The sequence below is a fragment of the Larimichthys crocea genome, chromosome XXIV (genome assembly GCF_000972845.2).
Source record: "Larimichthys crocea isolate SSNF chromosome XXIV, L_crocea_2.0, whole genome shotgun sequence".
Taxonomy (NCBI): Eukaryota; Metazoa; Chordata; class Actinopteri; family Sciaenidae; genus Larimichthys; species Larimichthys crocea.
The window spans coordinates 7,654,012-7,681,190 of record NC_040034.1 but is presented as its reverse complement, the minus strand read 5'-3'; the positions used below and the strand labels follow the sequence as shown (position 1 = coordinate 7,681,190).

The following is a 27,179-nucleotide window of genomic DNA, read 5'->3' as shown; positions in this document are numbered from 1 at the left end:
CAAAAGCTCTTTTTTTTTTACTCCTCTTGGAAAAGTTCATTCTGGGCTTAGAGGGGTGCTGCGTGTCGTTTAATTTGCTAAAAAAGCAGCAGAGCAATAATTAGCTGTAAGATTAGGAGGTATTACTGAGATATTAGGCACACCAGCTTATAACCACAAAACAGATAACAAGTAAGCGTCATGCTCATAAAGTCAGCATTCATAAGATGTCCTGATAATTTTTTTTTTAGCTGGAGATGCTTCATATTCATGCTGTAAACACTTCACATGTTTATTGTTTGTCTGTGCGTAAAAGCGTGCGTAATTCCGCACTGAAATGAACTTTCCAACGTCTAAATCAGGATTCATGTGGTTTAATTCAGTCTTCAGTGTTTAATTTAACTCAGAGGAGTTGCAGCCGAAGTGTCCGCGCTGTTAAACCTTTCCTCATTCAGCCTTTTCTTTCTCTCTCTCACTCTCTCTCTCTCTCTCTCTTTAGGACTCTCCTCTGCGAAAAGGAATAGGGTGGGAGTTGGAGCTGTGTTGGTTTGGCTTTTACCCCCAGTGTGGAGTTGAAGCCGTCCCTGTGCCTCGCATATACTCTGCATATCACAAGATTTGGTCTCTCCTCTCTCTTTTCTGGAGCTGCTGTAGGACTGGCTATGGCCACCACTACTTCCGGGATCCGTCATTTCATTCGCCCACCGCTCAGCGCTGCGAACTGACTCTGTTTCTATAAGCAAGCTAGCAGCCAACCTGCCAACACTCGCTGACACTCACTCATCTCAGTTTCGCCAGATAGACGAAATACCTACGGGGGAAAGAAAGGAAAGATCCGAATCGCAATCTCTTAATTTCTCCGGCTTTTTTTTTCCTCCTTTTTTTTTCTTACAGTGATAATAAAACAAGATAGCGATCTGGAGGCATTAAAGGAGACGCGGACTTGCGGGATGAAAACGGACTAAAAAGATTCGTCCTTCTCTTGAACATCATCACCAACCGTCATTCATTCATTACCTTGACAACCTCTGGCTTTGATTGACAGCTGGAGTGGCAAAAAGCCATGAGACACGACAGTTTAGTTACATGCAGGTTGTTGATGGGCCGATTGTAACCTTCACTTTGGCGCATTTTTTTCTTTTTTTTCCGAGGAAAGAGGGAAAACAAGAAAAATTGCAAAACTCCCCGATGCTACGATTTCAACTGAACCACACTGGCGAATAGGAGAAGTCGCAAAGTTGGTTGAAAAAGGAATCTTGCCTACTAAATCACTTTCTAACCGGGACTGGGATATTAAATATACGACAGATTCAGGAGTTTATTGGAGCGCAGCCTGATGGCGCAAAGGGTAGGTTTTAAATCTCCTACACTTACCTGTTCAAATCCACTGTAGGGAGGCCCTCGTATCGATAACCTCTTGTCGGGTGGTGGCAAATTTACAAAGTATTCATATCAAAGCGGCGATATCTGACATTTTTGCAGCGCCCCTACTCTTCAAGCAAAGTGACAGCCTCTGCTTTTACCGACAGCCTCCACGACAGTCGTGGAGCAGTTTCGCAGGAGACTCCAAACTAATTCGCTCTTTTTCAACCCACCAAACCCTCTTTTCGCGGAGCAACTTAAGTTCTAATGTTTTTGGTAATGACAGACCGTTTAACAGACACAATATATGACACTTTTCTGCTTTGGCTTGCAGCGCATTTTCAAGCGCAACAAGCTTTATTAGTTTCTCCTCTGCGTGTATTCACAATGAGACGACATGCTTTTTGTGCTTTTCACATTTGTTTTCCAAAAAAAAAAAAAGTAACCGGGCAGCCCCGCTGACTTTTTTTTTTTTTTTTACTCTTTTATTCCCAGTACGATGAGCTGGCCCATTACGGTGGGATGGACGGAGTCACGGCGTCGATGTACGGGGACCCGCATGCTCCCCGGCCGCTTCCCCAGGTCCACCACCTGAACCACGGACCGCCGCTGCACGCCAGCCAGCACTACGGAGCTCACGCTCCTCACCCAAACGTTATGCCCACCAGCATGGGCTCTGCTGTCAACGACGTTTTAAAGAGGGATAAAGATCAAATTTATGGGTAAGGTTTGCATGAGCCAAAAAAATAAAATAAAAATAAAAATAGGCGTAGAATAATTATTAATTTTCCTCTTTTAAGTTTTTCTTCAGCTTCCTTTGAGTTTGTTTTGTTGGAGTTTCTCTCCCACCGCTGAATTTAAATAGTGTTTTGTGCAGGATTGACCGCAATTTTGGAGCTCTATTGTTGGTCAGGGGAGTTTTGTTGATGTGTAATTTTAGACGCATTGTAGAAGGCACCGTCAAGCCTGCAGTAAGTAAGAGTAAGCCTTGAGCTTGAAATACAAGCTATAAAATAATATGGAAGCTCTCTGTGTGCACAGTCCAAACTCAAAAGGCACTGACTGGAAATATAATTAAAAAAAAAAAAACTATTTCCAGCATCACAACAATTGTTCCATGATTTAAAGTTTGCTTTAATATTACCGCACACTATTATTCATCCGTCTTTAAAATAGTCTTGACTCATTTTCTCGCTGCCTGCAAAAAAAACAACAACAAAAAACTTCTCAACCGTTTTTCAAATCTTGCTGTAACACACACAGAGCGCGTCACGACGCACCGTGTGTCTTTGTTTAATTCTACTTTTATCAGCTTCTTCTCAAATCCTGAAAGAAAACCAACTTGGACGCTCATGACTGACGATTGTAAAAAGTTTAAAAAAGAAAAGAGAAACACACACACACATACACACGCTCACACACACACACACACACAGAAAGTGCTATAATCCACAGTGTATCATTATAATCTGGGATGTAGTGCAGAGTAAATCCTCCTCATCTCTTTTACTCACGTTTTCGTGTGCGCAATGGAGCTGAGCTTCATATATATATTTTTTTACACTGACACAAATCTAAAAGACATAAATTAAAGATGTCACTTTTGTGAAGTTAACGTTTGTTCCACGAAAGGCTCCTTTTTTGTCTCAAATTATAGTTTACTTCTAAAAATAAAATAAAAAACAATTCTAGTGGCCGGTTGTCTTCATGCTACTGATTGACTCTAAGTTAGACTCTGCACATTTTTATTCACTTCTGCTTCACTTTGAACGCTTTAGATCTGCCAAGGAAAGGAACAGTAAAGTCCTCGGTGCCTCAGCACGTCTGTGGGAGCAAAATTATTTCAATTCAAAGTTTTCTGTATAATTTCTCTAAAATCGCACAGATCACTCCTCTGTGTGTGTGTTGCAGTCTTGTCTTTTTTTGGGGGGGTTGTTTTTGTTGACTTCTCAGACCCCCTTTTTTTAAAAAAAAACTTTGCACTGCAAGAAATGTCAGCAAGTCGATTGATATCACATTGAGTTTAAAAATCCTTAAAAATGTCTGTGTAAAATATTCCAGATGCGTATTTACACATGCCCTAAACTCAAACCAGCAGTCATCTTGAATCCAGATATATTGTTTTTTTTTTTTTTACTTGTTGTTGTCTGCCTTATTTCAAAACGCGTCCACTTGTCTTAACTAAAGTGTGTGAAAACTAAACAGCGCAGGGGGGAAAAAGTAGAATTACACACAGCCGACTGTCTTTTATTTAACAGCCGCTCTGAGAGAAGTATAGGTGCATGGAGGCGACAGATTATGCAGGTTGACTGGATATTTTTTGCAGTGGGTATTGTGGAGCCGGTGTGCTGCTTGTTCTCAGGCTGTGTTTCCCCTCTTGCAGTCACCCTTTATTCCCACTGCTCGCACTGGTTTTTGAGAAGTGCGAGTTGGCGACGTGTACTCCGAGGGAGCCCGGCGTAGCAGGCGGAGATGTCTGCTCCTCAGACTCCTTCAATGAGGACATTGCAGTCTTTGCCAAACAGGTCAATTTCGAAATATTAAAAAATATATATATCTATACACATATTTTGCATTGTTGTGGCTGCGTCATGGCACATAGTTTTCTGCCTGGCTCATTATTTTTTTTAATTGCAATAAAACTTTATCTTGATATGATTATAGAATAGTAGTGTGTTCTCATGCTGAATTTCCACTTAACTCTTTAAAGTTGTGGTTTTTTATTATCAGGCTATCGTTTCAGACACACATTTCATGCCAAACTAACTTTGACATTTGGTGTATTATTTTAGGTCCGAGCAGAAAAACCTTTATTTTCATCAAATCCAGAGTTGGACAATTTGGTAAGCGCACAAGTTGACCTCTATTGTCTCTCAGTAATAATAATAATAATGATAATTATAATAGCCGCTTCGGTGCGGTTATACTCTACCATGTTTTTTGGGGGTAGGTGGGTGGTGGTGGTAGTGGTGGTGGTGATACTCTGGAGTGTCCGCAGCATCACACAACAAATATGTGAACATATGATTTAAACTTCCGCACAGATGTCAGATCAGTTTTGAAGTGAAGCTGCGTGACCACATTCGCCGCTGTCATTGTTCAGTCTTCCCATCTAAACTGACCCAGCTGACCAGTGTGCGTCCAGCTTTCCTTTTACACTCCAAAAAAATATTTAGCTCTTGATGGCTGCCAATGCACTCCATAGTGTTATGACGGGCGGATTATCACATTGTAACTCTTCACGAGTGTAAAAAATATATGTATGTATTTATATATCCATCTTGTAAATTTTATAATGTTTATTTTTGCTATTTTTTTTTCTCCCCTTCAGATGATACAAGCCATACAAGTATTACGGTTTCACCTCTTGGAATTAGAAAAGGTAAATATTCAAATATTCTTTATATTCTAGACTCCTCTTATCTGCAGCACCTGCACAAACAGCCTGTTATTAAATGAGCACTGCTGTAGTTATTAGCAGATGTTTTATTAAAAAAAATCTGATATATGCATTTTGGAAGGGAAGGGGGGGAGAGTTTCAAGTGTTTCATTTTCATAAAATATGCTTTTTTATTTAGCCAACTATTTATGTGACTATTGATAAAATATGTTGGAGCCTCTTTGCTCACGTTGCACATTGTTATCGATCCGCAGATTTGGTTTCAGCTGCTCATTATTTTTCCCCCCCTTCCACACACACACACACACACACACACACACACACACACACACACACACACACACACACACACACACATCAGCTTACGACATGCTGTTTATTTTTTTGTCGTTCAACTTGTTGCTCCAGTCTCAGGAGAATAATAAGCACTGCAACAATTTCACTATTGTTTCCTCGCCGCCGATAATGCCCTTTAATTGGAGTTATTCTTGGACTGGCTGAAGCGTTTCCCCATCCTGAAAAAAAAGGTGTTTTCCTCCTTTTTTTCTCCTCCTCTGTAGGTGCACGAGCTCTGCGACAATTTTTGCCACCGGTACATCAGTTGTTTGAAAGGAAAAATGCCAATAGATCTAGTTATTGACGAACGGGATGGCAGCTCAAAATCAGATCACGAAGAACTCTCGGGATCGTCAACTAACCTTGCAGATCACGTAAGTAACTGCGCTTTAATTCTTTTCATAATGTGTGCTGTGCTGTGCTGGGTTTGTGTCTGCATGCGTCCCTGCTGCTGATAGAAAACACCCGAGCTTTATTTTATTTATATGATTTATTTTTTTTTGCAAGACTTTTGCATATGAATACTCGGCTTGTTTCCAAATAGTCAGATCCGTTTGATGTTTCTCATAATGTCAACTTTGGTGTCACTTAGCCTGCGCTCACTGTGTGACCCCCGCAGTTGCCATCAGTAAATAGAGCATGCTCTGTTCTGCAAGAAAAATCTGCCGATCGATGTTCTAAGGTCAAAAGCTAGATGTGATACAATAGACTGAGTTATTGTTTTTGTCTTTTGATTAGGAGCAGTCATGTGTGCATAATGCGTCCGTGGTTGCTTGTGTGCCGGAGATTTGTGTGTGTGTGTGTGTGCGTGTGCGCGTAAATCGCTGCCGTGCGTTATGGAAAGTTGAGGGAGGGGGAGAAAAAAAAAACGTGAGGCAATTATCTGTTACGCAGGTTTAACGTTAGAGCAGGGTATCAGCGGTAAGCTTTAGCTTTAGGCCAATATTTAAAAAGAAAAGGGCTTTATATTTGAGGCTGTGGGAGCTGGATGTGGCCTGTGCGTAAAGCTGTGGATTTTTTTTTTCTGCTTTGCTGCAGAGGTGGAGAAAGTGGTAGCCTATTGAAATAGATCTCAGAGCTAAAGGCTTACCATCAATGTCAAGTTCACAAGGCATATGATGGTTCGTCTGGAGGCCTTCCATTGCTGTTGATGTTAATGTGTTTAATTGTTTCCTATTGATTGCCGTGTGGTTTGCTCTGCAGTGGCTTTCTCCTCTGTTCCCCCATTTTATGGCTGGAGGCTCCATAATGCTGAATTCAATTATATGCACCTGAAGTACAGTAGCTTTAAATTTGAAGATCGATTCCCTGGTTTAAATCGTGCATTTTCGGTGTAATAAACACAGCCCAGTACCACCCCCCCTCCCTCCCTTGAGCTGACAGTGTATTATTGAGTTGATACAAGTGAATTATTGCGTCTTGCATGCCTGTGATAGATAAAGCTAATGTTTTGATGGAGGAAGAGGGGGAAAAGAGAGAGAGAGAGAGAGAGAGAGAGAGAGAGAGAGCGGCTATTGCAACAAAGTGACTAGTTAATATCTGTGCAGCACAAGGCCAAGCCTATTAGGAATTAAAGCAGATTTAAGTGTTATGCAAAGTCACTGCGCTACATCTGTTGGGTCTGGCTATAGGCCTAATAGCGGTGGATTTCCTTTGAGGAGCCCGTCGGGTTTCCAGGGCCACGCAGCGCACCGCACAAGGTGAATTAAAACACTATTAGACCGGGGATACCGAGGTTGGTTTGAGAAACGGTCAAAAAGCGGCAATATTGTGCTCCTCCAGCACAAGTGTAGAAATGAGGCATGCTGTTGTTTATATTGTAGAGATTAGATAAACTAGCCTGTTTAGTTTCATGGCAGATGGTTGATACTGAAGCCAATTTCCAATGGTGCCTCCAGTGCTCAGACACCAGCTTTGTCATCGGTCCACTTGTGAGAAATATATTGATAATTAGAAAATTAGAAATGCCAATAAAGCAAATCAGGAGCAGCAATAAACAAAGAAGGTTGTATGACAAGCCATTTATCTTGGAGTCATTTGGACTGACCACCTCATTAGGTTTTGAAGTTTTGAGGGATTTATTTCACTTTTGTGGCACCAATGAACTTTTTTTTTTATTACAGTTAACTGCTGGGCTGAATTTGACAAAAGCAGAAGTTTGTTTTTCCATGTTTGCTCTCAGAGCTCTGTGTGAGCTGAGTGCTTCATGCTATGGAAAGATAGACAGTCCAGGTTCTAGTTTATTTATTTATATTTGCTCAAATTAAAAAAAAGAAAGAAAAAAGTATTGTACAGTGTGCGTGTGAGAGCATGCCTCGTGATGCTGTAGTGGAAATGACATTTGTAGAAAGTGAAACGATTGAGGTGTAGTAAACAGTTAACTTCCCCAGCAGTAATTTCCATGTCTAATTGAAAGGAGCCCCGCTTTTCATGCCTAAAATGTGCTTTGAATATTGGAAACAATGCACACACACAAAAATGCATTTGGCTGCAAAACTGTGCCGCTGGATGGAAAGAAATTTCTGTCCTACTTGTCTTGATTTATTTATTTTATTTATTCATTTGTATTTGCCTCTATTTTATTATTCATTTCTGTCCTCGCTTCCCATTGAGGAGAGGAAGGCGGTTTGATAGTTAGATATGCTAATTTATTTAGTTAGAATCTCTCACGTCCATTTTTCTTTGCTTTGATATGCATCTTTAATATATAGCCCTGGGCTAGATCTCATTTGGTGAAAGTTGGTTTTTCTGGAGATGATGAGGCTCTTCACTGTGAAGGAGGCGGCCCGTTGAGCTTGTTTTTATGTATGTATGTGTATACACTATATGTGTGTGTGTGTGTGTGTGTGTGTGTGTGTGTGTGTTTCCCTCCCTTTCCTACCTCTTTTCTGTTTCCCTCCTCTCCCTTCTTCATACCTGACAGCAAAGCATAATAAGCGCAGTTTTTATTTACACTTGAATGCAGCATTGTCTTTGAGATGATTGGATTATGGTATAGTGAGAAGCGGGATGAGTCCTTGCTGACACTGTTGATTTCCCCCTTATTCGCTTGCGGTGACTATCTCAACCATGTAGCCCACCCAAGGCTTCCTAACTCATCGCCCCTCCACAGATCAACCCCATCCCAATTAAAAGAAAGAAAAAAAGATGTTGTATTACACATGAAGGGTGATGGGGGGGAAAAAGGAAAAAAAAAACACACACAGAGCGGTGTAGATTTGTAAATGGTTGGTACAGTGTGTGTGCGTGTGCTTGTCAATGGTTTGCTCTCTTGTCTTTTAATTAATGAATAAAATTTCTGTCTCTTCTGTGCTACATCCAATTAGGGAGGCAAATAGAATTAACAGTGTCTGAATATTATCTGTTCTAATGAATTAGCCTTTGTGTCTTCTCGTGCTATTGTGCCGCTTCTTCAGTCAAGCTTACATATTAGCAGAAGGCTTTTCATTTCCTCCATGCATATGCATCACGCTTTTGAAACTGCCTCTGAATTTCTGCATAGTTTCAGATTTGTTACACAGAAAGTCTGTAGGATTTGCAGGTCCCGGCGCTTTGTTTTGGAGAGCTTTCCTCAGGGAGTGATAGTAGTTCCCATAGAGGTTATGGCGTAGCTTATCTTGCCTGTGCATGGCTGGAAAGGGAAAAAGGGAAAAAAGCTTTCTCTGTTTACATTTGATTCTCTGGTACAGGCTCTCAGGGCTGTAGGCCATTGGTCAGACATGGTGATGTCACAGGTTCAGTCAAGTAATGCAATAGTTCATCTTGGGATCTCGTGCAGTGATTTACTGCGTGTATCAGTGGAGATGGGTGCTCAGTTATGTCCCTGTTTTCCTGTTCGTCACTATGCACCGTGCAGCTCATGCACTCCACTCTCTGCCTGTGGACAGCGAGCCCTCAGGGCCGAGTCGGGCCTGCTGAACCGTGGAATTTCTCAGTTTTGGAGGTGTTCTAATTCAACTAGCTTTGTTCTCCTCAGGGACCGACTACGTTTTGGAACCCCCCCCCCAAAAAAAACACACACACACACACACACACCTCCCACCCCTCTTCTCATGAAAACAGTGCATCGTTGACTTGGACCGCTCTGTCTGTTCCACACAATTGTTTTGTGATGGTGGGATGTCTGGCCTAACATTTCCTATTTGATTAGTGTTCAGAGGCAGGGCCCTGTTGGCAGGCATATCTAATCATCGCTACCGTGGCTGGGGAGAGGCTAAGCTCACTTGTTGCATCGCCTGCACTCCCCTTCATTTAACTGTATGCATTAAACGGGAAAAAAACAACAACAACCCAGTTGCCACTTTATTAGTTACACCTGTACAATTTCAAACACAACAGCTCTCGAGTTTATAATGTTCAGTTTTGGTCGATGATGTCAGAAATTGTACATTTATTCCAGAGGTCACAGTTAAAGCTAGTGTTGTAACTGTGTTGTGTTACACTGAGAGGTGTCTCTATATTTTTTCCCTTCCTTTTTACGTACATGTGGTGGCAGACTATTCGAAACACCACTCAATATAATACACCACCTTTAACTATGATCTCAGTGCTAAAACATCTAATTTAATGAACACTTCTTTGACATGAAAAGTGAATATTACAGGCATCATAATGGCAGAACATTGAATATTTACATACTCATTTGAAAGCCCGCATTTTAGGGTTATTTCTTACAAGGGATGACTGGAAGTAGAATTTCCTATAATGACTTGTGTGTTTTTATATTTATGTCATTTCATATTTTGGAAAAGCTCTGTCATTTTTATGTGTGCCAAACCCTGTGAGTCACAATCATTTTTTAAAAATTTAATCTCTTCTTTCTGAAGACATGTAATCTGTCATTTATGACAGTGAAAAGGGTTGTTTTTGCCCCAGAGAAAGTTTTGAAGTATAAATACGATCAGTCAATCCCTTGTGTCTGTTAAGACATGCTCTTGTGAATTATTAGCTGCTAAATTAAGCACTCTTTATATTCTAGATAATTGAGGGTGTTGTAAATACTCGGTTGTTCAATAGAGGTGCACCTACACTTTTCTAAAGAGGCCGTGTATAATTAAGCGCTCAACCCAACAAAAAATGTGTGAGGAGTTTTTCTTTGTTTATACCATGTGGCAAGATGTGTCTTGAAATGTCGGCTCGCTTTATGATTTACGGGCCTGTATGTTTCTGGTGTGTCAGCAGTTCTGTACATGTTCAGCGCAGGATCCCTGAAGCTGCTGTTCGGAGTGGCTGTACAACACATGCACACACACACACACACACACACACACACACAAGGCGAGTCGTTCTCAGCCTACCTTACCCCGCTACTACACCAACAGATTTCTTCCCTTTCCTCCCGGGTTCCCAGGGAATTTGAGGGAAATTCAATGATGCCGCTAAATCAATTTTATTTGAAATTCCTAGGGATGTAGGCAGAGTGCGGGGAGGGAAGTGAGATTGTGCCAGGCAGGTGTTTGTAAATGAGAAACAGGGGACAGGAGCAGAGGAGATGGCAGCATTCTCCTGCTCTCTCCTGTGGCCTGGCTCCACTACAAGCCATCCTCCCCATATTGTCTCCTGCTTTTATATTAATTACAACTTGTATTATCAGCTGCCAGTTGCTAACCCCAGCAAATAGAAAAGGCTGCCCCCAGAGACCACGCTTCTTTTGTATCTTATTCTCAATCTAGTCCTATTGTGTTTTTGTGTGTGTGTGTGTGCGTTCCTCCCTGCACATGTATGTGTGTTTGCTTGCTGCCGTCCTCCTCCTCCTCCTCCTCCTGGTAACACTGCTCTTTAACACAATTAGTGAAGAGCATGGAGTGAACCATGTTTGACTCCTAATTATGCCCAGCTTTAGGGAATAGTCACATGAGCTAGAAGCTCCTTTTTTGTTTTTTTTTGCTTCATCCTCTGTTTCTTGTGTAGGTTGAAGAAGACTATTTGGGTGACATGATTTTTTTTCAACTTGTTTGAACTTTATCACACCCACGAGGGTTGTGACAAAATGGTTGTGTGTGTGTTTGTGTAGCGCGTGCGGCGTGTCTGTTGATGCGCACCCTCCATAGCTCAGAGAGGCGCACTAAATTATTCATGGGGAGGAAAGGCTGTTGCTTTTGTCGCCTTGTTGCCTGGAAAGTTAACGCTTTTGTTGTGGTGTTTGTTGTCTTGTTTTGCAGACAGGGTTATGAATGAGAGGTGACTCGCAGGTATTATATGAGGAGAGCGTGCTTCATCAAAAATATCTATTGCATATTCACAGGGCCCTAGTATCCACTGTGCTATTATTATAAGGTCATATAAAGCGCTGCGGTCTGCTTTTTGCTCTATGAGAAACAAACTAACAAAGCTCTATCTATATCCCTGCATACAGGCCCATTAAACCCACAGGGTAGCAAATCACAGCAAAATATCATTCCCTTTAACACCATTAGCTGAGGTGTCTTTGAATTTAATTTAGTGCCAGCACCATTAAAAATGACACATTACTCTGCAATGATAGCTAAATTAAGTCCTATCGATTCAGCTGTTGCATTAAAATCATGCTGTGGCCATAGCTGGCAAGTGTTGGAGAGAGAGAGCAAGAGAGCAAGAGAGCAAGAGAGCGAGGCTGTGTGAGAGTAGCGAGCATAGTTTTTCAGGTCTGTCTCGCATCTAGCCGGCAGTGGGTGTCTCATTGTGAGAAAGTAGAACCCAGTCATTTTCTTCTCTGGGAACAACAACAGCCCGTTCGGAGAGCACCGAGCCCAGCTCTGCCTAAATACATTATGCACTCTGGGAGTCTGGGATTTTTACCTCTCTCTTTCTTCCTTGCCTCCTCGTGCCATATGACAAAGACAGAATTCGACTGTTTTCAGAAGGTTGATTGCCACATTAGGCATTTTACTCAGCGTACGCTGTGTTGAGAATAACCCGAAAATTGCTATAACAACAGACAACAGAGTTCCCATGAAGTATACCATGTGTTGATCAGAGGCTCGGAGAGGGAACACATCACAATCATACATCCCTCTCAGACGAGGGACACTTTTCCCTCCGCTCACTGTGGAGGGCTGAAATCCGCGCATGGGCTATTGTTCACCCTGTCTTCTTACCCCTCTTCTGGGTAATTCTCCGAGCTCTTTATCTGATTGCCATCCGGTGAACAGCTGACGCTGAGAGGGCCTTGAGTGGAGCGGAGGGTCTGAAGGGCCTTGTGTGTTTCTGTCTGCTGTTTTCAGCTCCGAGCTGTTTGAGAAAACAGCCCTCCTTCCCCAAAAAACTTAGCAGATAAAAGGGCCTCGCTCACAGGCATAGCAGCAGCCTCGCCTCCGCAGCAGAACAAGCAGCAGCACATCAGGACTGCGCACCCAGGGGAGCTCGGCAGCCGCTTGTCTTATAGCCTCTGTTTCCCTGCAAACCTCCACTAGTCTCCAGGCTCTATCCTGTCTGTCCTCCACCAGTACAGCTCACTCTGACTAGGGCACCAAAGCAAGGCAGGCAGGCAGGCAGGCAGGCTCCTCTCTGGCGGGAGCTGAGGGAAAAGAAGTTCATCAGGAACTCGAGTGAAGTTAGACAAAATGGTAAAAACGGTCTCCTTCTTGGAATATTCTGTGGCGTGTAGATTTTCCCTCTGCTTTCGTATGTATGCATATGTGTTTATGTGTGTTTGAGGGAGAAAAAAAAACCCATAGCGGGAACTGAGAAGTGGGTTGAGGTTTGTGGGAAGCCTTGGTGCAGGCCTGTGTTTGTTTGGCTTGGGCTCCGCTCAAGGGGCTGCTTCTCTCGGGGCCCCAGACAACGTTAGGCTTAAGTTCGCCAACATTTTGTCATCGTGCTCAGGTGACAGGTTAAATTGAGAAAGACTAGGCTAGAGGGTTTTGTGAGCTGTATCAACTCTGCGTGAGATGATGTTTGGGAGGGTGTGTTGTGATTGAACCTGTGTGTGTGTTTGCGGGGCGCGAGCGTAGTAGATGATGTGATCAGTCTGGCCCTCTCTATTGCCTGAATGGCAGAGGAAATTCCACCTCTAGTCTGCCTTCATGTGGCACTGATAAAGCCTTTCCTGTACAGTAGAAAATCCTGTTTCCCTGTGTGCAGCGACAGGGCAGTGGGAATGACCAGGAAAGAGTGGAGGAGACGGAGGGAAAATGAGCTGTAGAGGGGAGGGAAGGAAAAAAGAAAGACGTCTTAAAAAAGCTATGAATTTGTTTATGACCATTTCTTTGAAGTTATCCAGCGGAGATTTAACACTTTTTTTTCAGCATGTGTTTGTATATATAAAAGTGAATGTGTGTGCATGTGTGTTTATACTTCTTGCTCTATTATGTCATTAGCATGTGTGCCTAAGTGTATTTCTGCAAGCCTCTGTGGGCGTGTGTGTATGTCAGTGTGGGCGTGTACACATTTTTGGCAGATTAGCAGGAGAATCACTGTCATATCTTATTTTCATTTCTGACAGTGGTAATGATTAATGGCGGCTGTGGTGTGTTTGGACTTTTTACCTCTATATTTCTCACTTGACACGGAAGTCTCAATTGGTTATGGTATAAACGAACTCCACTGGGCTCTGCCATATGTGTTTAGACAATTACTCACAAGTGTACCACTTACGACGTTCAAAATGAAACGCCACATTAACAGTGCTGCGTTTTGCTCTCATGCATTAATGAAACACTTTGATTGCAGTGTTTTGACTTATTGCCAGCTGCTTCAGAGAGTCAGTTTCTTTCTCTTCATCTATGATTTTAGTGGCATCGCTGATTGTCTGCTAGCTGAGAAATAGGCAGCGGGGCTCTTCACCTTGCCAGGGGAATGTAAGCAGGCCAAGGACCCTCACAGTGCCTGTAGACTCTTACAGATGTCACTCTCACTTTTTTCAGCATACTCATATGGTCTCTCTCTTTCTCTCTCTCTCTCTCTTTTTCTGTGTCTCTCCCTCTCTACCTTCCCCTCCTCCCCTTCTCCCCCCTTCCTGCTCTCTCTGCTCCTGGTTTGCGGTTTGGACGGGGAATGTGGATGGATGCACGGATGGATGGATGGATCCCACGCTCGCTTTCTCTCTTTTCAAACCTCAGAACCCAGCTTCCTGGAGAGACCATGATGACGCCACCTCCACACACTCAGCCGGCACACCGGGGCCCTCCAGCGGGGGACACGCTTCACAGAGCGGTGACAACAGCAGTGAACAAGGTGAGCCAGCACCGAAATGGGCATACACATGCTCACGCACGCACACACATATATATACATGCATCCACTTGTGCACTCAACCACTAACACATAAACATACATAGATATAGGCACAGATCCATGCGGGACATATTAATCATCATGCATGGGTAGAGTTGCCAACACTTCACTTTAACCCTGTCTAATGTGAGACTGCAGTGAATGGATGGCACATCTTTCTGTATACATACATCCCAGTCCTCTTGCACATTGGATTATCCTGGTTTTTGACTGGCATCCATGTAAACACATAGTCACACCTAAAAATGAACACGCTTATCCAGTGTTACACACACACACACACGCGGCGCAAATGCAAGCAACAGCCACTGTAATGCACCAACCTAGTAAAGGGCTTTCCAAAATGTTGCTATTTAAGGAGCTGAACAAAAGCCGGTGATTAATAGTATATTTCTGCCAGTTCTTGTTTGCATATAAACCATATTAACTTTGCTCGCACAACAGCCCCTAATTATGTCTCAGTGAGCCTTGTGTTATCTTGTACGTGACCTGCCAAACAGCAATAATGCATTTCAAAACAAATGCCTTTGAATTTATTACAGACAGCGTGTGCAAATCACAGCTATCTGCCTTGTATTTTTGTCACGGCCCGCATCAAACCTGACATGTAAATTATCAAAGGCATGTGCTATTACCTGAATTTAGAGGTGAGGCCAAGTATCAACACGCAGCGAGGTTAAAATTGTTTATTAAATGCAACTGTTGCCCGTTCTAACAGAACAGATGATGAGCTCTTGGCCTTTCCTTTCCTGTCTTCCTCTTGTTTTGAATGTACCAATATCTCCTTTCACTGGCAGCGGTGTGTGTGTGTGTGTGTGTGTGTGTGTGTGTGTGTGTGAGAGTATTTGTAGATCTCCTTCTGTTTCTCTGTGTGTGCCCTCTGGCAGTGTCCATGGGTTTTGCATGATATTTCATCACACCGTCTACACACACTCTAAACCCTCACATACACACTTATAACGGCTCGCTCACAGCAGCGAAGCCGCTTGTTGTGTCCGTTCAAGACTATCGCTTTGCCAATAAGCGATCAAACGTATCGATGGGACGTGTCTCTGCGGTGGGCCTGTTTAAATCATTTTCTCCTCTTCAGACAGAAGCAGCAGTTGCAGCCTCTGAACCATTACTGACCACAGACTGAGGGCCGCAGCAGACCTCTGTGGTTGGCTGTGTCAGGACTAGTTGGATCACAGTCTGTTGTCAGGCTAGTTGATGATAGCTAGGTCTTGGCTAAGCAACAGGATATGTCTGTTTGACAGTATAAGCCTCGTGAAGTAATGGGATACAATAATATGACACTTAATTTAACCTGATAGGGATAATTTGCCTTCCTCCTCCATGGTGATCTTAGCAAAGTAACCGTTAAGTTGTTTGCTCGAGGGCACTCCAGCAGTGCAAAAGCTCACAGAGACTAGGCTTACTTAATAATCTGTTTAGGATATTCTCATTAAAAGATGGGCTTTTTCTTTTTTTTTCAGAAATCACAGGAAATTGGGTGTTGGATTTTCTAGTATGGAAGTAATAATATAAGTTTAAAACACTGTATGATTGCAGGTCAGAGATCAAAGCATATGTAGACTCATCTTTGCACTGCAAGTAGCATGGGAGATGGAGACTGCAAGAACAACAGAGAGGGGAGGGAGGATGAGAGAAAGAAATGCACTGCCTATTGATTATCTTACACACATAAGTACAAGTGACCTGTAATCCACAGAGCACTTATCGACTCCTCTCCCCACCGTATCCAGTAACAGTGGATCAATACAGACCAAAGACAGTTACGGTACAGCGCCGTGCACTGGGCCAAGATAGACCCGGACTAGATCAGGGCCAGAGCCCGACCTGCATTGAAGAGTGCTAAATGCTAAATCCACCAGCTCAAAAAAAACAAACAAACAAAAACAAAGCAACAGCATAGAAGAGAGGCAAAAATTGAAAAGATGGCAATGGAAGAGCGATCGAAGCACAGAGGTGAAAGAGTAGAGAAGGTGAAAAAGTAGGCAGAGTGAGAAAAAAAAAAGAGAAAAAAGAGAGAGGGCAGCTGATTTAATGGTCTAATGAGGCCGTCCTCCAGCCAGTTGTTTTGTGTGAGGCATGCTCTGACCTTTCGCTCCGCTCGGGAGCCCCGCCGCCTCATTTTTCACATTCTTGCAATTACGTTAACGCTTGAAGCGCTCGCTGACTCCCGACTCTGGCCCTTCCATTCTGACAGAGCCTTCCCTCCCCAACCTCTCCACCTTTCCTTCCTCTCCTCTCCTCCACTCCGCTCCGCACATGAACTCGCCTCCTATCTCAATACATTTCCACATAAAATTTGTAGTCCACACTCTCAAGTCCACAGAGAAAATGTGAAATGTGTGCTTCACTTCAGTAATGGGGTCTTTAACAGCTTGGCCCCTGTTAAAAGGGGTGACGATGTGGATCAGTTGAGGAAGACAGAATAGAGAGGGAGAGAGAGAGAGAGAGAGAGAGAGAGGAGTGAGAAGGAGTGTGTGAGACCCACAGTGCTTTTTTGGCTTCAGCTGCCAAGAAAAACACCAACTTTCTTCCGCCATCTTCTATCTTGAAAGGTGTGTTGTGTATGTCCCTGTGGTTTGACATTTGAACATTTACCTCAAAGACTGATCTAGAAGCATCCCTGTGAATACGTGACCCCCCCACCCCTATTTTAAAGGGTAAAAACTTTTTCCTCTTGGCTGGTGTTAGGGCATGTACAGTAAAATAAAGTTCAGTATCGCTCGAATCTCTTTTTCTTTTTTCCCAAAAACAAAACAAAAACTACTGTTTGTAGCGTGCATGCAGGACTCGAGATGGTCGCTGAGAGCAGAATTCACTTCCTCAATCTCCGGGCTTGTATCTCAGCTCTGAGCATTGCTCTGAACCTGAGCCAAAAAACAATTTAACAAGTGCGCAAATATGTATTGCCCCTCTTGTGGAATAATTTATTGTCAAGCAGTAAACCAAGGTGAAGCATGCTCATAGCTGTCAGTAAAGATTGCCAGTTAAGGTTCAGACACATGAAAAAGGTTTCAGTACAATACTCAAATCTGCAACCTCTCCCCCACTGCTCCTAACAGACTTTTTTTTTTTTTTCCTGTTTCTCAGAATTTCCCTCCAAAAAAAAAAAAAGAAAATATGAATTATCACCCTCAGGGCAAATTCTGCACTCTCACTTACTGACTCTTAGAGAGTGACTCCCTATGTTCTGGCTAGATAAACAAATATCAGCAGTTAACCGCAGATGGTTCAGAAGGTAACACACTTTTAAACACACAACTCCATTGGCTCCGCTCGCACATCATTTTGATTAACAGTCCTTTGGAAGTTCTCCAAGCTTATCTAGAAACATCAGAGACATCAGTTGCAGGGAGTTAAACTTGATGAATGTGCGTGTCTTAAGATAGGACTCGTTTTCCAAGCTGCTCTCCGTAATATGTTAAACACCCAAGGTGTGATGGAGCAGCTTGATGAAATATTCTGCACATTTGCCCACACCAAACACAGCAGAGTCAAATGCACTCAGTCATGAACTGTAAATCCCCAACACTGATTCAGCACGGTAGGTAACGCTTTTCCCGTCTCGCTGTATATGTGTGCATGCTTCAGCTCCAGGTCCACACTTGTAATTATTAGCTATGCATGAAGACCAAATCCACGTTGACATCTTGAGTGGCGAGCAAAAGGGGCTTTCTGTACAATTCCCCGTTTCTACGGTAGATGGAAAAGGCTCAACAGAAGAGAGAGGAGAAAGCATTTTGTACATTTTCTCAGCAATTGAACAATCCCCACGCTCTGCGGATAGACAGACTCCCCAGAGAGGTTGAGAGAGGCAGAGATGGAGAGAAAGGCAGGAAGAGAGGGAGAGCTTGAGTGTTCGGCTCCAAGGGGGAGCATGCTGCGCTTGATGGTATTGTGGTACATTTCGTGTGTATGTGTGTGTATGCGTGGGGAGTGTGGTGAGCTCCCTTGGCCCTGGCCAGGGGCCCCCACTCAGCAAGGTCTTTGTGGTTGAGCTCACTAGACGGGGGTCATTCCTGGTGGGGACACGACTCCCTGTGTCCGCCCAGACAGTCCCAGCATGAACACCTAAAAATGAGAGAGGAGAAAAAACGGGACAAATTGTAACCACGGCAGAGTCTGTGCTAAACGCAAGATGGAAGCCTTGTTGCGTTTTAGTAGCCAATACTCCAGCACTGGAGTGATCAGCGAGGTGTGTCTGTGTATATAAAATATACAGTGTGTGTGTGTGTGTGTGTACGGGGACGCATGCATGTGCGTGCGTTAGCCGGTTCCCTCTAAGTGCCTGTTAGAGTTTAATTTAGTGTAGTAATTAAAGCTGAACACTGGCCCATAAACAACAGATAAACAATAAAGCAGACCCAAGCCCTGCTGTTTCATGGCTCTCACTCCCAGCTGTTGGAGCACTGATAATTTTTTACACAGTGCCCCCACCTCACCACAACACAATGCTGAAGCAACAACGGTGTGTATGTGCTGTTAATGTGTGTGCTCGGGTATATTTTAGTGCGTGATGGCAGAGGCATGAACAAAAAAGGCCAAAGAAACATAAATACACAGGATATGTCCACTTCCCTTCTCGAAAGAAAACACAGAGAACCGCAGTGAGGCAATCAAGAGAGTCCGCCTCGGTGGCAGCTTACTCACAAAGTCAGCTCAACGGCAACAGCGATCACATAAACATTAAACAAAGTGCAGCCATGATGTGCATTCAACCTATAACTTGCGAGATCCCGCTATCAGCGGCGGCGGCGAGTGGAAGAAAACAAACTCGGTGATGTTTAATGAGGATAACAATGCAACAGTGTTTCACAGTGAGCTCCTGTCTGCAATTCTAGCCTTGTCACTACATGTCAGCCCCATGTTAGTCAGGTGTCTGTTGTGAAAACAGTGCAGTGTGTCTGTCTGATGGTTTGTTGGGAAGGGGCAGGGCCATTGTTGAAAGCTGAGAAGAGTTGCTGTGGAGGGGGAGAAAACACGGTACGGAGGGGATACTTTCATGATCCCATTAGCATAAGAGAGGCTAAATTATTCATGTGGAGTGCTTAATCTATGGGGAAAAGTATAGTTAATGCACATAGTTTTAAAATGGATCTCTCTCTGCCTCTGCTCTAACACCAGATTCTTGCTGGATTCAGCATTCGCGGGCATTTACGGGAACGGCTGTCACTCTCCCTCACACACACACACACACACACAGACATGGGATGTGTGGGCATATGTGCACTCTTGCTTAAGCGCTGCTGCACTTCAAGCTGTTTCAAGGGGCTCCGCTCTCAGGCTCATCTCCTCTCTCCCTCTCTCCATAAGTCCCTTTCTCATCCTCTCTCTCTCTCCTTCTCTTTCCATTTATTCCTCCACCCCCCCCTTCCTCACCAACCCTTCTTTTACTGTCTCCCTCACACTCCTCTCCTCGCTCACCCCTCTCTGTCTCGCTCTCAGTACCGCAGACTACCTGGCCCCCATCCAAAATGTGATTAAAGAGAATGATCAGCTCCCTCAGCTCCCTCCATCCTTCCTCCCTTCCGCTCTCTCTCTTCCTTTTTATGTCTCTCTGTCTTTCTTCTGACCCTCTGTTACGTTCTTGGAGTCTATAGATCATGAGAGAGAGAGAGAGAGAAAAAAAACAAAAACACATGAAAACAGCGAAAGCAAAGGAACTGTAAAAGGATGAGGACTGCCAGTCAGCTTCACTTCCAGTAACATAGTCCCTTACCCACAACACCACCACCACTCTCTGCCCTTCTATCCACACTGCAGCTCAGGCTTTCTCCTCTTTCCCGCTCTTCCCCTCATCGTCTCCTTCTCCCCACTCCTCCTCTCTTTCTACCTCTCCCCTCTGCCTCGGCTCTGGCTGGGGCCTGGTCCCTCTGGTCCATAATCATGAACAGGCCCCCGGCGTGACCCGGCCCGGCCCAGCCTGGCCTAGCTTGCAGGAACTGGGTCCTACACAGCAGGAAAGGCACATTAACTGGGTCAGCCTAATGTGCAAACTAATGTTTGGAGAACATAGGGAAAAAATTACCCCAGATTATTCTGACAGCAGCTGAGGAGAATGTCTGTTTTGCGCCATTAAGAGAAAGCTTGGGGGAGATGTTTTTTTTTTTCTTCCCCCTTTTCTTTTCTTCTCTTTCTGTCATTCTCTGAGAAGTAGATGATGAGAAGACCGGGTTTATCTGGGAGGGAGTTGAACATAATTAAAAAGCCGAAAGGAGAAGGTGTTGCAGGGAAGTAATCATGATTGAACCGCGGTAAAAGGTGGGCAGTGACTTTCTCTCTCTTTTACCCAAAGGATTGTGCCAAAAACAAAGACAGAGCACAGTGTTGTTGTCAGTTCATTATACAGTGGGTTTACACACCCATGTTCCATTGCTGATTACCCCAGCGCATGTGGTGATGATGAGGAGTGCACAAGGGTCTGATGTAATATGGCTAAAAGGGATTTGAGCATGTGCCCCAAAGGGCATTTCCACGTCCATTAATGCTGCCGCCGCTGTATTTTCACAAGGATGACAGTGCTTTGATTCTTTAAAGGGAGAGTGTTTTCCCAGGAAATTTTCTGTCTTGTTTCAGCAGGCTAGCCTGAAGGGGGTCAGCCAAGAAGTCACCCTTAAGAGGTGATAATCCAATTGCTCTAGTCCTCACCAGATTTGTTTTCCCCCTTGTCTGGCAGTGTGTTTGTGTGTGTGTTTACAGAGAGTGTAAGCATGCGTGTGTGAATGTAATAGACATAGAATGGGAGGCAAAGGCAGCAAGATGCCACCGTTTTTTTTGTTTTTTTTTCTGTGTCCAACACTGGGCCCCATTCTAGATCAGAGAAAGGTTATGGAGGCCAAGTCTGTCAAAGGCACACCTGCAGGGAAACTCCAAAAACCCTGACTGCCAGCTTACACAGGCCAGTTTAAGGTGTGCTTATTTGGAGTTTAACCCTGACTTCAAATGTCCTTTCCCTCTTTCCCCCTTTGTGTTTGACCAATGGGCCTTGTGCTCTTTTACTTTCTTTCCTTTCTTCTGCCTCCCTTGGCTCTTTAATCTCTTCCACCACCCCCACCCTCCCAATTCTCCTCCCCCTAATATCCGAACCCCACATCACAGCAAAGGTCCCTCCCAAAAGACAGCACGCGGTTGAGTAGAGTGGCTTAGCAAGGCCAGCTATAGCTTGTTCACTTGCTGTGTGTGGCTTTCTCTTGTGTAAACCAGGGTTTACATACTGAAGCATATTTGGAACCGAGCAGTGCGGTTATATACCCTACAGGTAGTGCTTTAACCATGCTGCCACCGTCCAAGAGAGTGGGAGGATGATAAAGGAAGTGTGTTACAATCCGAGTTCTTCCTCACTGCTGCCGATTTTCATGCGCACATCTTTTACGTTTATGCAAAGCTTTTGAGGGCATTATGCAAGATAAGCTCATTTTCTAGTCTGATTCCCACTCCAGTACATGCTTTAATGACTCTTAAAGCCAAGGGCTGCTTTTTTTAGGCATAATAGCAGTCCCGCGGTCTCTCAGTTTCCATGTAGCCAGAGTGCTTTTTCCACACCTGATCACTTTTGTTCACCCATTTTATGGCTATTGGGGAGCAGGCGGAGGTGAGCGATTTGACAGTGGTTAGTGCCATGAGCCCTAATGTTTATTGGAAGCAAGCGTCTAATAATTTTTGATTACCCCAGAGGAGGTATTAGCCATGTTAGTCAGCAAGGATAATTTCTTATTTACATGCCCCAAGCAGTGAACACTCTGAAGGAACACTGGGGCTAAATGCGCAACAAAACGAATCAAACATGCCAAACGAGATGCTTCATCCTGGCTGGCTGCAGGGCTGAAACTGAGAAAAACCTTCATTATGCATTTACCATAATTCATTTAGAGGGTTATCAATTTGCAGAACACAGAGAAGATGTTTGGAGGGGGAAGCAACAACACCATATCAAACGAAGGAAGAGAAAAAGGAACAAGGAAAAGCGAGATGAAAAGGAGTTAGATATTCATGGATAGCTCAGTGCCTGGATTTTTAAAATGTTGTTCCAATTACACACTTTTCCATGTTCTGAGGCAGAACTCGCATGTTAAATTCTGCAATCTCTTCCCTTTTACCACTGTCACGCTCCGCCCCCTAAAAAAAAGCAGAAGCTGATTTCCCTTTAATGAAAGCCATTTGGCCCAGGAATTCTCTTCTACACAATTTTTGCCGAGACTGAGTCTACACAGAGATGTACTAGTTCAAATATTGTCTTTCTGTTCATTTAGGGTCGCTCTTTGTTTGGCTTCTGCCCTGCTTACTCAAGGGTTTCTTGTATCTGTCTCTCAGTAGGATTTCAGGACAGTTACTACATGTTTTCATTTTTTCTCTCCTGGCAACACTTACTGAGAGAAGAAAAAGACCTTTAAAAGCATCTTTCCCTTTGCCATCAGGCAAGGATGACTAAGGCCCCATTAGAACAATTGGAGGAAACTTAGGGAGACGGGGAGTGTTTAAAAGAATGAAAGCAGCCAGAAAACACTACTATCTTCTGATAACCAGCGCATACTTTCATTATCTAAACACACACAAAAAAAACTCCACCTTGGAAAAATTGTACTCACTCTATAGCTTCATTCAAAAATAAAACAATGAAAAGGGAGACGTACAAAGAAGGGAGACAAAAAAAGAAAAAACATTTAACATTTTCCAAAGTGAGGGGGAAAAACTGCATTGTTTAGTACGAATACTTACTCCCAGGGATGCAGTCCTTAGACAACTGAGTGTCTGCAGGAGACATCTGTGAAGCCTGACCTTGTGACCCCGGAAAGAATGCTCTTAAGGTGGGGGGAAAACTGCCTTTACCACTGCATCATGGCCTACAGGATAGCCCAACAGCCGCACAACAAACACAACCACTACAGAAAAATAACAACACAACAGACCAACAGTCGATGGAAAAAAAATGAGAATGAGGTGGAGGAAAAAAATGTTGAAAAGTGTGGAGAAGAAGCAATAGAGGTGGAGAGAAAAAGGCAGATAACGTGTACGGAAAACGGACTGACTTGATCTCAATTGTGCCTCACAGACCTGGCAGTCTCGTACTCCTCTGCCGACCCCCCCATGAGATCATTTTCATCCTTTATGAGTCAAAAGGAAGCCCGGTTGAAAATGAAAGGTTACACAAGCCAGAGCCCGAGCCCTCGGAGTGAGAGAGGAGAAGATCCCTGCTGCAAGGGCCCTGCTGCTATTCAAAGCACCTGCCATTGTGTGGGCGCCCATCCAGGCCTATTGTTGTGCAGAAATTAGTCGTGCTCCCTTTGGCTCCCTTCGGCTCCAGAGGCATGCGGCAGACCCCCTTGTTGTTGTGGGTTCAGATACGTGGTTGGATAGATGCGTGGCCCCGGCTACCATCACCACTAGCTGTGGCCCTTTGCCCTCTCTCCCAAAGCACAGTATCATTCTGTTTTTTTTTTTTCTCCATCCAGTCTGTGTTGTTCTCTTCTCAAGAACACTTTCAGGCCAACATTCCTATAGTTTTCTCTTTCTTTCTTTTGTACTCCTACTCTCCTTTCTCCTTTGGTGTATATGCTTATTGTTCTTTGGAGCACCCTCATTATACCCATGGTTATATTTTAAGGGCCTCTCTCTTTGATTTTGGTCTCGTGGGGAGTGAGTGGTGGGCTGGTGGGAGCTGTAGGGCTGGCCCAGCTCTCAGGGCTCCCCAGCCAGCGTCTCGGAGAGTGGGCTTGGGGGTATTGTTGGGCTGGGCACTGCTGCAGAGGCACTGGTGCTATTGCTAGTGTAGGGGGTGGATGTGAGGGGAAAATTGAAAAGTCAATAACGAAGGCCGCACAAAAAAAAGAAAAGAAGGGGTGAAACAAAAGGAGATGGAGAGCTTCAAAAAGCTGAGAGCTATAGAGCACTGCTAATTAATAGCATCAGAGGAAGACCTTCTTTTTTTCTTCCTTCTAGAAGTTTAATGCTGCATATTAACTTGCAAGGCGAGGCGATTAAGAGCTCACATTGTGAGTCAGGTCCATCGCACTGCCAGACCAACCCACGGTAACGATGTTACATGAGGGAGGACTGGTAACGTCTTATTTAGAAAATGAGTGTTGATGAAAATAGAAACCACTCTATATTTTAATGCAAGCCTACTTTTAATCACTGTTTTAAGATAGGTGTTGATTCAAGTCTGTGGAAAGTTTGAGGTTGCAGTCTGTTTCTAATCTACCGTAAGCTGTTTCTAATGTTTCTTTTCAGTTCAGTAGGCACGTCTATATTCGCATGCATTTGTTTCTCTGCATTTGTCAGCTTCTACCTTTATTCCAAAATAGATTGCTGTGTGCACTTACTCACCCTTTTCATGCCACTAATCAAAAGGTAAGGGCCCTGAATGTGACGAAATACGAGGTTTTGGTGGGCCGCCGAGGGCAGAGTGGCAGTAATTTGAACCAAGGCTTTGCAATTTGTATTTTTCACAGCAGTAATAGGCTCCTCTCTCACTGTTCCTGCCATAGCAATTTCCACTGCCAACAGCTGTCAAGCCTCTAAAATCAAAATTAGTGCCGTAGAATTGGGTCTTAATGAAATGACCTGCTGGATTTTACCTTAAGGAGCAGGGTGGACAGTCAATACTAGTCATGTCAAAACCCTCTCTCTGCATGCTGCAGTCCCATTAACGAAAGGAAATAGTCTCAAGTAAATGTATTAACCGCTACTTCCACCTTCTAATTATATTTTTCCCTTCTCCCTTCATAATTCATCCACTCTTTCATTAGTTCTTAATATCGGAAAAGGCTTCTAACTGGCTCATCTGCTCTCATGGGAGCACCAATTATTTGTCACTATGTATTACAGGAATGTCAGAGGAGTTCATGTTGTATACTGGGGATAAATATAGTGCCCCACCACAGCTAGAAACATTTTCTTAGCAGAAATACAATATTTTTTCCATAATGTCACACAGAATGATGTAGCATTGAGGGTTACTCTCTGGGATCCAGAACTGTGCCCCCACCCCACCCTGCTTCTGCTTCCTATAGAAAGAGGTGAATGTGTGCCAAGGCCCAGCGGAGGACACTGGGCCCTGGTTATTGACTTGTAAAGGAGCCGGTAGGTGAGGGGTCTTGACAAGACATGAGCGGCTGACTCTCTTGTAAAGCTGTATCTGATTTCTCTGCTAGTTGGCTCCCCGGAGAGACCCGCTCTACCCTCTGTTGATCAGACTCTCACTCACAGCTGTATAGAAAAACGCAGCGATAAAAAGAATGAAAGAATAGTTTTGTGAAAGAAAGCGCCCTTGTTCGGTATGCTATGATTCCCTGTTAAGGTGAGAATGGGAGCGCGAGAGGAGGGAGAAAGACGCGAAGGATGCAGCTGCTGGGTGAAAACACTGTATCCAAGGGTGCATGTAGTATCTCAGCATGCCAAGAAAGCTCTCAAATTAATGTTTTGGTGAGTTGTGTAACATGGGCTCTTACTACTCTTAGTAAGGGTATCTGAGTTTGTGTAGGTGTGATAGTGTAAAAATAACAGAGAACTGCATCAGCGAGAGGGCAGACAAAGCAAGTATCAACGAAGCAAGCGCCTCATTCCTCACTGATCTGACTAATTTATGAGGGTAAACTGCGCTGACAGAGCGAGAGAGAGAGAGATGCAGGTGGAGGGAGGAAGTTTTCATTGACTCTCCAGAGCAGGCCAAGCCAAAGCCCTGGAGGGATCTCTTTCAGTTTGAACTTTATCAGGGGCTACGCTTAATCAATACGCTATCGGAAAAAGAATTAATTACTAAAGCAGAATAAAACAGCTGCATTTTAAACCAAGGATTCATCAATTCTGTAATCTCTTGGTTACAGCTCAGGTGTCAGGAGGATCATTTCAACTCCATGTAATGAGGAACTGTGGGAGTTTACCCCAGCCCTCTGCCTGTCTCTTCCTCCTCCACTTGTCTGTTTCTGACCCCCCCCTTCCAACCAACACCCACTTCCTATCCTATACCACCTCGTCAAGACATTTTCGATCCCTTCATTTTCGCTTCATAGCATTTTTCAGCTGTTTGTCATCTACCTACGATATCTTTTTTTACACTTTCCCTCTTCCCATGCCCCATCCTTAATAGACTTACTGTATTCCGCTCTCTCACCCCCCCCACCTCCATCCCGCTACATTCCCTTCCCACCAAATTCCTGTCTTTGCAGGGATGGGACGAAAGGGTATTAAACTTGAAATCTCTGGTGCGAATGCTGACTGGAACGGGACATTCCCGCTGCTGCATCCATCAAGCCGGACATTCCTCTGCTCAGGCTGGGACACCGCTGGTGTTGCAAAAGAGGGGGGGGGGGGGCAAAAAGGATTGAAGGGGAGGCTGGTGTAGGGCGTAAAAAAACAACCCACCATGTTCAAATAGTAAAAATAAATATATTATTTCTGTATAAAACTAATGGAGTGTGACAATCAAAGGAGAAGATTGGTTGGAAGGAATTGCATGGCGTATGGTGAACACATTTAGATACTCGGGGACACATAGGAAGTATCCCTTGCGTCAAAATAACCTTGGCCTCGCTTTTGCCAAGACCACTGCCATCTACCCCTCACAGTCCTTGACCCCAGCCCAAAGCCTGTAAACGGACTGTCCTTGACTCACCATAATGGGGGATTTCAAGGCAGGTTGAGAAGGGGTTATGGGTGATGAATTGGGTTTTTAGTGAGCTCATTAGGAAGCCAAACAGAGTTTAGACTGGCGGAGCGGGGCAGCAGCACAGTAATCAGTTCTGCTCGCTTTGTTCCCTGCCTCCAGGACATTTGTGTGAAAAAAAAAAAGAGAGAGAGAGAACGAAGAGAAAAAAAAAACTTCATGGCATTTGGCTGATGAGAGGGCTGCTGAGCAGAGGCTACAATCTGATGGTTGACT

General features: G+C 44.0%; 1 protein-coding gene across 8 annotated transcripts in view; it reads left to right on the top strand.

Annotated features, from left to right (window-relative positions):
* Positions 1-471: 471 nt before the first annotated feature.
* meis2a (Meis homeobox 2a) overlaps positions 472-27,179 on the top strand; it is an 80,796-nt gene continuing 54,088 nt past the window's right edge. For 2 of the 8 annotated variants that reach the window (XM_027275129.1, XM_027275128.1), the window contains exons 1-7: positions 472-1,327; positions 1,837-2,063; positions 3,725-3,866; positions 4,134-4,184; positions 4,673-4,723; positions 5,302-5,451; positions 14,116-14,230. In XM_027275129.1, coding sequence (XP_027130930.1) covers positions 1,316-1,327; positions 1,837-2,063; positions 3,725-3,866; positions 4,134-4,184; positions 4,673-4,723; positions 5,302-5,451; positions 14,116-14,230 — 748 coding nt within the window. In that variant the 5' untranslated portion in view covers positions 472-1,315. Of the gene's footprint in view, positions 1,328-1,367; positions 1,618-1,836; positions 2,064-3,724; positions 3,867-4,133; positions 4,185-4,672; positions 4,724-5,301; positions 5,452-14,115; positions 14,231-27,179 lie in introns of those variants that run through there. The other 6 variants (XM_027275135.1, XM_027275133.1, XM_027275131.1 and 3 more) reach the window with 5 other exon arrangements.